The sequence below is a fragment of the Bombus pyrosoma genome, linkage group LG13 (assembly GCF_014825855.1).
Source record: "Bombus pyrosoma isolate SC7728 linkage group LG13, ASM1482585v1, whole genome shotgun sequence".
Lineage (NCBI taxonomy): Eukaryota > Metazoa > Arthropoda > Insecta > Hymenoptera > Apidae > Bombus > Bombus pyrosoma.
This window is the reverse complement of record NC_057782.1, coordinates 10,679,654-10,694,273: the sequence shown is the minus strand read 5'-3', so window position 1 is coordinate 10,694,273 and position 14,620 is coordinate 10,679,654. Positions and strand designations below refer to the sequence as shown.

Genomic DNA, 14,620 nt, shown 5'->3' with positions numbered 1-14,620 from the left:
CCAACACACGTAGTCAGGAAATTTACTTCAAATATTTCTCTCTATTTTTCGCTTCCATATAACTTCTTTGCTTTTTGTTCAAAAACTCTTCCATAATATCACTTTGTCATCCACGATAACAAAAAGAAGAAAAGACGCAAAAAAAGAAAAAAGAAACCGCCGCGGCTCTCTTCGCTACGAAAAATCGATATTCAATAAGCGATATTGGATAATCGAGATCGGCAAAGTGAGTCTTGATCTATCAACTTCGATAATTCCCCTAATAAACAATCCATCGTCGTTTCACTTAACGGAATTAGTACTTGTACTAAAAATTAATACGTATGTTGTAATACTACTTACTTCAATGGCGATACACTGTCTTCAACCATCGTCGAGCCTTCGTCTCCTTCGATACCAAAGTGATCTTTAGCTTTTTGCTTCTTAAGAATGATATCGATATAGCCAGAGATTAGCTGAAGTATCTGTTCCGCTTCCGTAGTCTGTACGCTGTAATATTGGTCAGAATAATCGCCAAAGTCCAGCGTAAACGTGTTCGGAGAGGCTCCCCAACGTCGGACGGTAGTCAACGGCCAGGTTTTTAAGATTTCTTTCGTTTTTTCATCGAGTCGCAAGACGGAGTCTTTGGTGACGCCGAGCAAACGAGGCACCAACTTGTTCTTTCCCTTCATTTTCTCTTTCACTAGGAAGAACGTGACGCCGTAAGTACTCAAAGATCTTGCCGTTTTCGTATACAACACTTTGGCGTCCAATTCTGAGAGACCGATGTGCTTCTTGTGCTCTGCAAAAATTTTCTTCTCGATACCCTTCACCTTCAAGTAGGACTGCGGTAAAAATTCCTTGAGGCTACGGGATCAGATTGAAAAATCTTGATTAGGCATTATTTCGAAGGATCATTTACGGAATTTTTGTAATCTTTTACACGAATGAAGTAATAAATTGTTGAACAGGCGCGAGATATTATTTCTTCAAGTATTGTCGTTCAAAGATTGAACAAAAAAAAAAGCTGAAAGATGCCGTCATTTAAAGGAAGAAAAAGAAAAATTCATCTTTGCAATTCTGAATTTTTTCTCGTTGCTTACTGTACCGATGTTCTTATCCTAATTGCATCAGATTTGTCGTACAGTTATTGTTAAAAATATCGCAATAAGTTGAAGCGGAAGAAATCAATATTTCTTATCTGAAAAAGCTTACTCGAGAAAGCCTGGCTTGTGCTTGTCTTCCTTGTGATCACCGAACTGGATCTGGCATTGTATTCCAGCGAAAATACAAGCTTTTTCCTGAGTAACCGGATGCGTGCCATCTAGAATTGCGTCTCTTGCTTGAACGTACAAAAGAGATAATTGCACCGGATCTCGACTGTCGATATTTTGATCTGAGAAGAAAAACTTTCTCCGCAGCAGCACCGTTTCTGACTCGTCTATTCCTTGCTCTCGTAAAGTCTTACTGGGATCTATCCAGTTTACTGGAAGAACAAAATGACATTTCATCACGCCATGAAAATCTATGATTTGTACGCAGACTATTGATTGAAAATCTTTACCAAAAAAAAAAAAAAAAAAAGAAAAAAAACAAACAAATATATCTTTAGCCTTAATTCTACTTGCGCGAAGATTATACTTTTCAAGTGTATGAGAGGATCGAACTAAGGTTGTACGTTTATATCGCCACTAAAGTAGGATAAGAAAAGGTTCTACCATTTAAAAAGACGTCAACGTCTACGAACGCATTGGCAACAACGAAATACCCGCTCGCTCGTACAACACTTTCTTTCCACGCGTTTCTTCACAAACATTAAATTCCTCGTTCCCGTAAGTTTAATAAGTCCGAATTTTTATCGCGGCTAGATCAAGGCTCGCTGCTCACCTTCGTCGTCGGTTTTAAGCTTCTTCCTTAACTGATCCATCTTCGCGTCCCGCTCGCCTTTTTCCTCTTTTCTCCTCTTGAGCGTGAGGGTGCCGAAATTGCCCGGCTTCTGGTTCTCAGTCTCCTCGTCGGCCAGCTCGCGCACCAACGAGTACTCATCGTGGTTCGTGATGCCTATCTTCGTACAAATTACTACCATGAGATTGGCGACGGGCTGACTGTCATCCACCAACAACGTCTTCAGCGTTCCATCCAACATGCGCACTCGAAGGGTCCGCAGTTTACGCCGGTACTCGAGAAGATCGCCGTTCCTCAGAATGTAATAATCGAGATTCCGGCCCGGCTCTAGCCAAACCCCCTTTTTCACGTCCTCGTCGGCAAGGAATAATCCGTAGTCCTTCGCTGTCGATGCAAGAGGAAAACGCGCGGTCATTATCATCGTGCTACACGGTTATGCATGGAATTCTCCTGGACTCGTTAGCTTTTAGACGAGCTTTTTCCCTTCGTTATTGAGTTTTCCTTTGTTTCTATTTAGGACAGTTGCTCGACTATTTGCTAGGGATTCCGGGAGGATTTTCGTGGGTTTGTGCCTCGAACTGGCTAATAGAGATTAAGAAGTTGGCGGTTTAGTGGGTTAGGTGTTTTATTTTTTGGCAAAGTTTGAGAGTTGTAGGAGCAGTTTCTCGCGACACTGCGATGCCACGAGCGACGGTTAGGAATAACGACCTCTGGAAAGCCACGTGGCGTAACATCGTCGAAAAAATAAAGAGGACAGAAGGGAAGAGATAAATGCAAATTCGTTTGTTCGTTAGTACAGCATCATAGGATATTGCAGGTGCAAGTAGGAGCTTACGTTGGCCCATGTTACCCGCTTCAGCGAGTTTCTCTCTGATAATACGGCAAGCGTCGTAAATGGATGTGCTCGGGTCGAATTGCATCATCTTCGTGGCGTTTTTCTCCGGGATGGAGATACGCAAGGATAGGGTGGCCATTGCGGCTGCCTGGGATGATCTGTGTGCACGAAAACCACCGGAATCACACGACTGAAACACAAAAATAAAGTCGATTAGTTGGCACGATTTCTATCTTTTACTTTTTTTCTCTTTCTTCTGTTCGAATATATAAACGACGAACGATAGTCGTTCACTTGAAATAAACAGGAATGCAATTTTTAGTCCTGTTGGAAACAGGTTCTTATATCTTCTTCTTATATCGGTTACAATTTCAATTCAATTGTAAAACGAAATGAATTCGTCATTCTGTCGAGTTTTTGTAGTTCTAATGATACGGTTAACGTTGAAAAATACAGTACATTGATCTGGTAGATGCACGTCTGTCGTGTTTGTTCGCAATTGCCGGAGCTAGTATTAAACAAGAAACATGCGGCGCTTGATCGTCGAACGATTCACGGTATTACGAAGAACATAAAGTACTACGGGAATATGCGATTTCTAGTTTACTGAATCAAGTGCAACAAGTTGCAAGAGGGCGAGCATTGTGCTTGCTCGCGGGTCACCGTTCTAACCATTCGCGTAATTGCACATTATCATAAAACAACGGATAGTTCTTGCTTGTTGTACGCGAATATATTTTCTCTCTCTCTATCTCTCTCTCTCTCTCTCGTTAATTTCCCCTTTTTACGCCGAAGAGTTCCGATGTAATAATCGCGAATGATGAGACTATTTGGATGTACAATTAGGTCGATTTACGAAGAGTAATTTAATCCTTCGCTTTATAATTGCTTGAAGAAATCGTTGAATTCTCTATTTCTGTTGGAAATGAAACAGCTAAATATATAAAATGATGATAAAAATAAAATAACTTTTGACTGGGATATCACCGTTTAATTACCTACTTACATTCGACGATGTCGATCGATCGAAAGAGTATTCACATTTTACGAATATCGAAAAGTATCTTTTGCGGCTGATTGCTGAATAAAAAGAAGATAAGAAGAAACAGAGAGAGAAATTTTCAAGCCCTGCGTTCCACCGTTTTGCATCGGTTTTCTGGGAAACCTAACAGAGCAACGGATTAAAAATATCCCGCTATCGTATGAAAGAGGAAGCAACCGTGGGACTTCTGTCTATATATTGATCTACCGAGGTATGGTACATTTGCCATAGAATTTGCCACAGGGTGCAGTGTGGGATCCAGCACGGGCGTAGAACCCACCCCACGTCACGGTATTCGGCTAATAAAAATAAATTGTCACCGGCTCCGGGCTAATTAAATCGATCCGAGGATACGAATCTTTCTCATCTACTCCCCATGGAGAGAAATACCACCCGCCATGCTCTGTTTGCATCAACAAATTACCAATAATCCCCGTACATTTATCAAATAAATCACATCGATGAAACAGACTTCGATACTTTACGCTCCTTGCTGAGAATCCTTTTAATCGTCCAATTTAACTGTCAGAAACGTTGAAACAAATAGATTAAAAAATGAATAAAAGTTGGCTACATTTTATGTCTCAATATTTTAGTGGAAATTTCGTAATGTAAAATTCCATTCTGTTGAATATTGGATTCTCGACTGAAAGAAAATTTCTGTGCCTCTATGAAAAATATTTCACACGAGAATGAAAAGACCGTCGACAGCCTTGGTTATGTTAATTGGAAAGTTGATTAATTACGAAGTTCCGTTCATGATGAAATAGTTGGGCCCAAGATGGAACGTAAGGCTACTTCCTGCAGACAGAGAACTCTCTACTAACAAAAACTAATAGATCTAGGAATTTAATAGCAAGGAGGGACATTCCGCATATTCTGATATCATTTTATGGAATGAATAAAGATAAAGCTATCGATTTCCTACATTGATCCCATCAACTTGCTAAAAAAAAAGGACATTTTTCTAAGAATCTTCCTAAAGTCCACCCTACTAGACGTAAGATACGAAAATTTCAAAGATTCAAAGCTTACAAAAGAAGCGATATTCTGCTTAGAACTGTGAATCGAGAATTTCTGAAAGACGAATGCATTTTCCGTAGACTATCACGACGCACGGTATATTATCAGGGTCTAAACGAGCAGAGATCGCCAATTATAGGCTGTTTCGTTCGTTTACTCGACTCCTTTTTTTTATATCCGTCTCGATGGCAGAGCAGGGGGTGGTCCATGCGCATAAATTCGTTGCAAGTACACCCTACGCCAATGTGAACTTCCACCCTTAGAGGTTGCCAGGCAACGCCGGTCTCTGACTGTGTCAAACTCAAGCACAACCACCCCAGACCATCCCTTCTTACGAGTCCATCCGCTCGACCCTTCGCCCCCCTGTTTCTCTCTCTTTTCATTTTCTCTTCTCCATTTTCCTTACTTCGCCACTGCACATCGGCCTCTCTTGTTTACTCTTTTCCTCCTCGGTTACCGTATTTCTATCTTTACGCCTATCGCTGTACAACTTTTATACATTCTTCCTCTTTTCTTTGCCGTTTCGTTATTTCTTTCCTCTTTTCCGTGAATCTAATTTTCCGTTCTTGCCGTCCTATTTCGTTTCTTCTTCTTTGCTTTCTTATTTGCTCCTTTGTTTCTTATCTTTATTTCCTCCTCTACCCTTTTTCCTCGGTTTTAGTTAGATCATTGGCGTTATTGTCCCTCCGGTGTCTCGTTTTCTACTATTCTCGGCGCAGCGCTTTCTTTGTTATCTCTTTATCGGCTTTCAACGGTGCTCTCATTCCTTTTTCACTTTTTGATTCGTTTCTCTTTCATGCTTTATCTCCTCTTATTATCCTCGCTTTCCTGCTTGCTAGTTTCTTTTCTGTCGCTACTATTGCCGTTTTATTACCAACCCCTTTTGGCCCTACGTTTTTTTCCAATTTCTATATTACTCTTTCGCATGCAAATCTCCCATCGGTATTTTTATTTCTCTAGCTCTTCCCTCTTCTCCCACTTTTATTCTATCCCTATTTTTCTTCCATTTCGTTACATTATTTTCACATTCGTTCGTGTCACGAAATCTCGAACCTCTGCTTTCGTCCAATTTTATCGTTTTCCATTTTTACGCGTTATCATATAATTAGATACGATTAGTTCTAATGTAAGCAAAAAGAAGGACGTCGTGTTGAAATACGCGACAACCGTTGCAATTAACATCAAAGTGGAAAACATTTCCAAGGAAATATTACGATTCTCAGTGCCTCCTTATTCAACGGTATCTCAGAACTCGGAACATGATCTTGTTTTATAGCTACTTCTCTACTCCGTTAACCGTTGTAAATGGAATCAAATTATCGCCAAGGAAGTTAACTCCGAGTTCGTGTTAAAAATTCACCAAAGAATGACTCTGAATAATTTTACGCATTTATACTAAAGAGAAAGGAACAGCTAACTAAATTCAATAACGCAAAATCTACCGTAAGATCATTTTCCAGGTAAACTAGAGGATGAATTGTACCGAAGTTATTATTACTAAACGTAAATGAACGAACGTTGTTGGAGATTGTAAAAAGTAAACGAAGGGTAGTTGTTATAATTTAGGAGTGGGTGGTTAAAAATGATTCGAGCGATGAATAAACTGTACTACGGTACCACGCCAGCAACGAATCTGCTTTGATAATCGTGCAAGTTTGCAGGAAACTTTGTCTCGAGTTCGCTTTAAAACAGCCGCCCAATAATGTATGCAATGATACTGTACAATTGCTTGACTAATAATTGCGTTTAACGTTATCTTCAAACGAGTTCAGTCGTTCGGTATTCATGAGAGTCGTAAGTAAGGACAAGCAAGATATTTCGCTGAATGTTTCTCAAATCGGTAAAAATTGGTCTCTGAATTATTTAAGAACCTCGTTCTTTTTCGATCGTACGTTTTTTGGCTCGAAAGGGAGGAGAGAAGCGAACGATACATCTATATGAAATAATCGAAATTTTGCAACAAATCTGATTCGTCGTTTACAAAGTTACTCGCTCGACCGCGATACGTCACTTTCCAATTTCCATGGAATGTATTTAGAGGAATGACCTCATTACCTGTAATTAGGTCAACCGTATGAGCGCAACTATGCAACTGCGATGCGCTCCGAGGACGTTCGAATCGTTCTTTGAACGTTTCGACCTTCGTACCAAAAGCTATTACGCATGTTATTTTACGTGTGTCTGAATTTCTTTGTACATTAGATACAAAAAAGAATCTTCCACGCTCTAAAAATCTGTAATACAGTAATGCATACATATATCAGGCGAATATCTACTTTTGAAGCTTCCAAACTTTCTGCATATTGTGTTGCACACTTTTAGCGTTGGTATATAACCCAAAAATTCTACCAAGCGAGCTTCAAGACTTTTAAGTAGACCGTGCGAAACGGTCACGGTTCTACCCAAACGGCCTTGCGAATGAATATTTTACAGCCAGCTTGGAAAAAATTCCTCATAGGCCGAAACGCGTGGTTTTGTCGTTTAAGGAGTAGGTCAGTGGAATTTTTGCCCGTAAGTGAACAGAAAAACTAGTGATTTATTAGGAATTAGCAAAGATTCCAATGCTATGTACAGTGATAATAGCGAAACTCCGATAAAATTGTAAGTCAATCAGAGCAACGACTTGCTTCGCGAATCACGAAACGAGTCCGTTAGCGCAGAACGCTTATAAGCTCGATATGGGTGGCAATGGGTATCGACGAGGCTCACAACAATCAAGAGGGAAGGGAAAACAAGGAGAAAATAAATAGGAAGCAATACGATCCGCGTGTTAACGGAAAGTGGATCGATCGCAGTCTCTAAATTTAGACGTCAGTGTCTTTCCACGGTGATGACGCCTGACGGCAACTAATTGAGGGTCCGTCGATTGCTACGAGGTAACGAAGACACGATTATGCACGCTCTACAAGATTCGGTAATCAGGGGTTCGGTTCTCTTAATGGATCCTGGCATACGTGCCAATCACGTGGTACCCCGCTGTTGATACAACGAGCACGAAAAATAATCTTTCGCTTAACTTCGCTTGTTTAAGCTCGACTTTTGTTCATTGACTTTATTCGAAACGACTAACAGAATACGTTCATATATTTCGGAACGATGACCAGTTAGTTAATCGATGAACGTGGACCACAGTAAGTTCGGATTTCCATGTAATTTTTCGATCGTTTACGTGGTGTATTTTTGTATCGACGAGTTTAGAACATAGGTGGATTTGTTCGATAAAAACGCGGAATTACGTAAATCTTTTGCGAGCAGAATAGAGCGATAAGATCGAATAAGAATTAGATTGATAAGTATATATCGATTGGCACGATTAGATGGGAATTGCTACTAATTTCGGATGGATCAAAAACCAATATAGAGTCAATGTTCTCCCTCTGTTTAGCGCTAACTAGCACGGGGAACTTGAGCGAAGTGCTCTTAGCCGAACTCACTCGCCTCGCCTGTACGCGGTATTGGCTGGGATCCATAGGGGGTACAGCGATGTATAAGCCTTTGATTCCCATAGCTGACATAACGATGTGCATAATCTGCGAAACTTCGTTAATTTCTATCTCTATCGATGCAAAAACATGACAATTTATTTCGTACAATTTATTTCCTGTATCCGCCATCGATGGATTTGATAATAGTAACGTTCGAGCACCCGAACGTGGGAAAAATCGAGTAAAACCTTTACCAAAATTCGCAGAATAATTTTCACAGTGAAAAGCTCCGAATCTATTAGGCATCTATCAAAGCGGACCTCCAAGCACGTGAAAAGCAATATCGATGCGAAACCAAGGAACGGGGAACGTTGTCGCGACACGAAGCGCAAAACCGAGTAACGGAAAGTGCAGTTCCGCCACCCGCGGAAGTTCGCGGAAGAAACAAGGAAGATTGTTTCGCTTTTCTCCTCGATCAAAAACCATCGAGATTGCGCAACCACTTACGGCCATTTACTTTCGATCGACACCGCGTTCTACTTGCAACGCTCTATTTTCGCCCATCTTCGAGCGTCGGAACCAAGCATCGTCAGCTTTTTTAACTCCATCGTCACTTCGTGAGCTTCGTCTTTTTCCAAAGCTATCCCACCCGTTGCCACCCTCGTGTCACCTATCGAGCCACGTGGTTCAGACCATCCCCTTTTATCGCGTCCTCGGCACCCTTCGTCACGAACTAGCACCTTCGTGACGCGACCAGCGGCACACTGACATCGAATCAATTTATACAAGATTCTCGTTCAACTCCGAAATTGTTTCGGAAGCTTCTCGAGACGTTTGGAAAATTTCTGCAGCGATTTTGGCTGAACGTAGGAAAGATTTCTATATTTCAATTATGTGTCTGTAACTCGAAATTCACGTACCGATATACCTTTAAAGTTTATTTTATTTCTTGCTGTATTTTATTAATAATGGCGTTGTACTTCTACAAATAATCCATCAGCGCAATATCGAGACAATTTCATCTGGGCAAATATTGATTCCGCAACAATGTCCAATGGCATAGTTTTCCTTTGCACGTCCCGTCAGGAGTTGGTAAAGAACGACCTCGACCGTAACTACCAACTCTGTTACGAGCTGTTCGAATGACTTATTAACTTACACCCCGGGGAAAACCGACGCCCTACTGTTTCCTTTTTTTTTTTTTTTTTTTTTTTAGAAACTTTCAGACGTCTTTGAAACGGTTGGACTAACTTCTTTCTGCCCCCAACTCTTTCGTCGGATAAAATTCTCATCGACCTCTTACTTTCATTTTTTTCATTTCCTCTTTCTAACGTCGAATGGAAGCCTAACTTCAGTCAAAGCGGCAGGTACTTGCCATCGTTAAAAATACTGGCAGAAAGAAAGATGAATCAAAATAAACTGGCGAAAATACAAATAACTAAATTATTCCGAATACGAATGATTCCAGTTATTTCCCGAATTTCAAATAAACGTTGTCCAAATCTTGCTTAATATTTAGAAAATGGTTAAATGATGTTTGCAAATAACACACAGTAATAAGTTACACGTATGACTGACGCTCAAAAGAAGCACATTCCGGTATTTAGTCAAGATTAACATTTTTTAGTTATTTACAGATGTATTCGTGTAAATGAACGCGATCAAAGCGAAATTTACTTTCAGTTTGCAGCAATTCAAATGCAACGTGGCATATACTTTAATCGCCGCATTACGTATCAATTTAACGTCGTTACGTTAACAGCGAATATTCAACTTCATTGTCCTTTCGCTCCCTCAAAGGGAAGTTCAACCCTATCGCTTAAATTCGATTCTATATGTAGCCAATTTCACCCATTAACCCTTCCGAGACTAACGCTTCGCAATGTTACAGTTAGAAATGCTATTAAGGAGTCAGTCAGGTAGAGCAGATGATCATTAATTATTACGAATAAATTTTTGTGTATAACGTAGATTTAGATAATAACGAGTCCATCGACGTTCTTTGCAAACCCTGTTTCCCTTGCCAACCAAAGCACGTGAAGGTTCCCAGCCACGAGGCATCCATGTGTCACGGACGATCAAGAATCCCGATTATCTACCTCGACGATCGGTGCGACTGAATTTCGCGAATGGCGCAGCAGTAGCAACTACACAGCATCCAAGGTATCTAATTGGAAATTGGGCTACTCCTCTGATACCCAGGATCGTGGAATGTCGGCTGACGTGGACGTTGACTGTCTTCGTTTCCGGTGCAGGCTCCTCGTGTAAAGATAATTAACTATCCCTGCGAAGCTGCAGCGCGGATTCACGTCTATTCTTCGCTGTGTCCTCTTTATCTCTCCCTTTCTCTCTCTCTCTCTCTCACACACACACACTATCGTGAAAACCCACCTGGAAATTCTGGCACGTTCGCTAAAACGATGGAAAAGGAAAAAAAGAGAGAGAGAGAGATAGAGAGGAGGGGTAAAAGAGCAATTCGACCTCTATCGGGCGGATCTTTGTAATATTCGATTCAATTCCACGCGTCCCGCGATGACAGCCGCCTGTTAAATATAATTATCGTTCGATTCGTGTACGTCACTCGCGTATTTATCGCTGTCATCGTCCTAACGAAGTCTCGATCAACGATCGGCTTGAATAAAGCGGACGATCAAAAAACGGGGAGCTCTTTACAAGGCATGCAAATGGAAAGATTGTCTCGTTTTGTGTTAAATTGCAGCGCGCGTTTTTTCCAATGAAGAACCGATTATTTACGAGTCTGATAATCCGCAACAAACATTCACCGAGATTGTTTCGATATCGTGCCGGAAACGTTTATAGAATTTGTTTGCGTAATTAATAAGCAAATCTATTCGATCGATTCTAATCAAACAGTAGACTACGTTCGATGATAAAATAACTTACATCTGGGGTAATTACATAGAAGAGGATACTCCTCTCGCCCATTCCAATGATTTTCAAAAATATGTTATCGCGAGAACTTTCCTCCTATACGTATAACCGCGACTCGGCTTTAGTTTCCCAGATATTCATACTTTTGCTACTTTTTATCTTAATGTGAGTTAGGTTCGGATTACCTTTATGTACGGACATGATGATATTATATGTATGTATATTCGTAGCTTTCGCATAGCTAAGCCGAGTTCCTTTCTTATCTCCCTGTGGTTCCAAATCGAAAGATGAGACGTATGAACCCATCGCGACACCGACATACCTATAATATCATCCGTAGATAAACATAATCCAACCTAATCTACACCAAGATAAAAAATAGCAAAAGCATTTTTGCGAATATCTTCGATACCTCGAAGAATGTTGACCTTAACGACATATCTGAAGATCATTAAAATCGGTGAGGTGTACCCTGTTCTATATAATTATGTAGCCAAATATTAATCCACTACCTTGGACTCTATCAAGCATCATATATTCATCTTTTAAATTTCATCTACGCATTCAAGTGAGAGTAAGTAACTGGCATAGGCTTTGAATGTAGCAAAAAAGGAAGTAAACAAGATCTGAAATATAATCGACGCTTTAACTTTCGTTACAAAGGACATACATACATATTTCAAAATAACTTAATGTTGTATAGATGTAGTTAAGAAATGTAATTATGTAATCTATAAAAAGTGCAAAAAGCTAAACGCTTTACGAGATGTTGCAACTACGGAAATTTTCGTTATCTATCCTTTTTGACAATGTTCTTCCGCAAGATTGAATACGTTTCATACCATGTGACCAGCATGAAGCTATACCAGCACATAACGCACGAACTATGACTATGCGTCTTCGTATACAAGTACGACGAACAATGAACGATGCAACGAACAGTGCTTCAACACATTTGGTACATCGTACCATCCATCAACTTCGGTCTTTCTAATTCCTCTATCTTCGACGTATTCTAATAGTATCATGCGTTTTATTTGATTAACGTGTTTTTAAAGGAAATAATAAAATATTTCATTCGTAAAAAGATCTGATAATCGATGTGCCACTTTTTATCTCTGTCTTCTTTTTAAAAAGAAAAGAAAAGTTGGGAAGAAGAATTTGAAACATCGGATGATAAAGGCAATCGATTTATGCAAAAAGCGGCATGGTTCTGTTAGAGTGACGAATGCAATTGCACTTTGCAGCTGCACCGCTGGACTAGTGAAAAAGTACGATTATAGAAAGTTAGACCTCGTTAAACCATTCGACCTTTTTTTCCCGTCGCTTTTTCCTATTTTCAACTGAAAAAGAGATATGGCCTGTCCCAGTTACGAATTGCAAATAGAAAGCTTATCGTTCGATCGAGGTTCCCATTAATAAATCATTCGACGAATAATAAAGACGTACCTCAAAACAATTATCATTAATCTGTAACAGTGTATCTATGATGTAAGATCCTCTTAAATTCCTGTATCGTAATTGAACTATTTTATTATTATATAGCGATATTTCGTGCTTAAAATATTCCTAAACTAGAAAGTAAAGTGTTTTATTACTTCATGAATAGAAATTACACGCGATATATTTAGGCTACCTCGTAAAGGGTTCACGTATACTCGAGATTCTCATTTAACCTCTTAATGTCTGAATCTATTTACTCTAATCGCGGGTTATTTCGTATACATGATAATACATGGCGTAATATAAGTATGAAAGTACAAGAAAGTACGAGAAAGTATGACAACTATCAAAATGTAAAAATTAATTTACTGCATTAATTTACTTTACTAAATTTGTTAAAATAAAACTTAAAAATAAATCCAAAGAAAAGCAAGTAGATAAAAGTGAGCGAAAGCTTGGGAAAATTCCAACTAACCTGTATGTATATTGTTATACAACACTCACGAAACTGATGTTCGAACTGGTGTCCATATTGCCACGAACTTTCCCACAAAAATATCACGTTAAATTTCAAAAATGACGCTCCAATATCATCCTCGAAATAAATGCAAAGCTAGACGCTAAATAAACGTGACCAATGGAGAAGCTAGAAGCCTGCCTGTATGCAAGATCCAACATCAGTCGCACCATCTGCACCATCACACGCGGCTGTAAACACCCTCGAAGCATTGCGTCCTCGACTCGCTTTCGAACGGAGACAACAACGCGCTCTACGTATTTCCTCACTCGGTCGCGTCAAAGTCGAGGATCCATCTGGAGCGAAAAGCGTTCACAAAACCCGGCACAACGTTTCAACGTCGACGATCGACCGACGAATGGACGAGTCATCGCGAACCACCAGTCAAATCGAACGAACCGATTAAAAGACACGCGCGTGGTTCGAATTGTTCGATGGAATCACGAGCAGAGCTAACACGCTGTGCCGTTAGACCGGCGATCGGAAACTGAATGCGTCGCGGTCTCGGCTGGGACTCGAATGTGACCGAGAGGATTGTTGGGAAACCACCCCTCGAGCCATAGGAGAGGGGGGTAGGGACAAGGGGAAGTAAATAAGGCCTGGGTGGGGGAAAGGAGACGGCAGGAGGGTGCTAGTGAATTCACACCGGGGATGCTCGGAGCTTCTGCGCACTATTGCCCCAGTAACACACCCCCGTAAACCAGCCGTGGAAAATTCGAACAACGTGCGAGCTGGAACAAATTCTCTGTTTTCGTCGGGCACTCGTGAGAAGCAGAGACAGGAAGTGGCTGTTTTTGCGGTATGGAAACGGTCAGTTAGAATCTTCAGAACGCCAGGTTCTGGGGCTGGTTTGGTCGAACCCGAGGTATTTGGTGCGTTGAAAAGCTTGTTTCAAGGAGAACGAACAAAGTACGACGAATATATTGGGAAATACTTAAATATACTTTGACGTTAGTACGCTACTGTTCAGAAAGATAGATATTTCTATAAAATTGTCCTATTCCTATGTAAAATTTCCTGTGCAAATCTTTGTTATTCTCTATTAAAAATATCGATCAAGTGATGAAATTTGGTACCCAAGTTGCGTTTGAAATAACATACAGAAACTTGGAAAATTAAACGATAGAAACTTCGGTACCATTAAATTAGAAAAATCTTGTATTACAATGTTAATATTAAACCTTATATGGCAAGGAGATCGATCATAGAGTAATCAACGAGTTAATGCGTTATAACGGTTAATAACTACCCCGTGAACCCCAAATTCCAGCGACTTATACTTTTCAACCCCCTAGGGTGCCACGTGAAACACAATACGTGGCATAATTGCGATTCGCCAAGCCACTAATTGGTCACAAAAGCATGGGGTTCGGTTGACAGGAAACCCACTATTTAGATTTATCCGGAAGAACGATTTAATTGTGGCCTAAAAAATATACTCTTGGAAACCCCTCTGTTCTGACCATTACCACCCCCTCCCTGTTCGACGACTTCGACGAAGGGAGGAAAGTTGACCCTCGCATTATACTATCTGATTTCGAGACCTTCGAGATCGTCTG

At 40.3% G+C, this 14,620-nt stretch overlaps 1 protein-coding gene across 6 annotated transcripts in view; it reads right to left on the bottom strand.

The window, feature by feature from the left end:
• LOC122574438 (talin-1) overlaps positions 1–14,620 on the bottom strand; it is a 56,357-nt gene that overhangs the window by 15,510 nt on the left and 26,227 nt on the right. For all 6 annotated transcript variants that reach the window (XM_043742051.1, XM_043742050.1, XM_043742055.1 and 3 more), the window contains 4 exons: positions 2,720–2,909; positions 1,867–2,268; positions 1,195–1,465; positions 343–846 (listed from right to left, as the gene is read on the bottom strand). In XM_043742051.1, coding sequence (XP_043597986.1) covers positions 343–846; positions 1,195–1,465; positions 1,867–2,268; positions 2,720–2,858 — 1,316 coding nt within the window. In that variant the 5' untranslated portion in view covers positions 2,859–2,909. The remainder of the gene's footprint in view (positions 1–342; positions 847–1,194; positions 1,466–1,866; positions 2,269–2,719; positions 2,910–14,620) is intronic.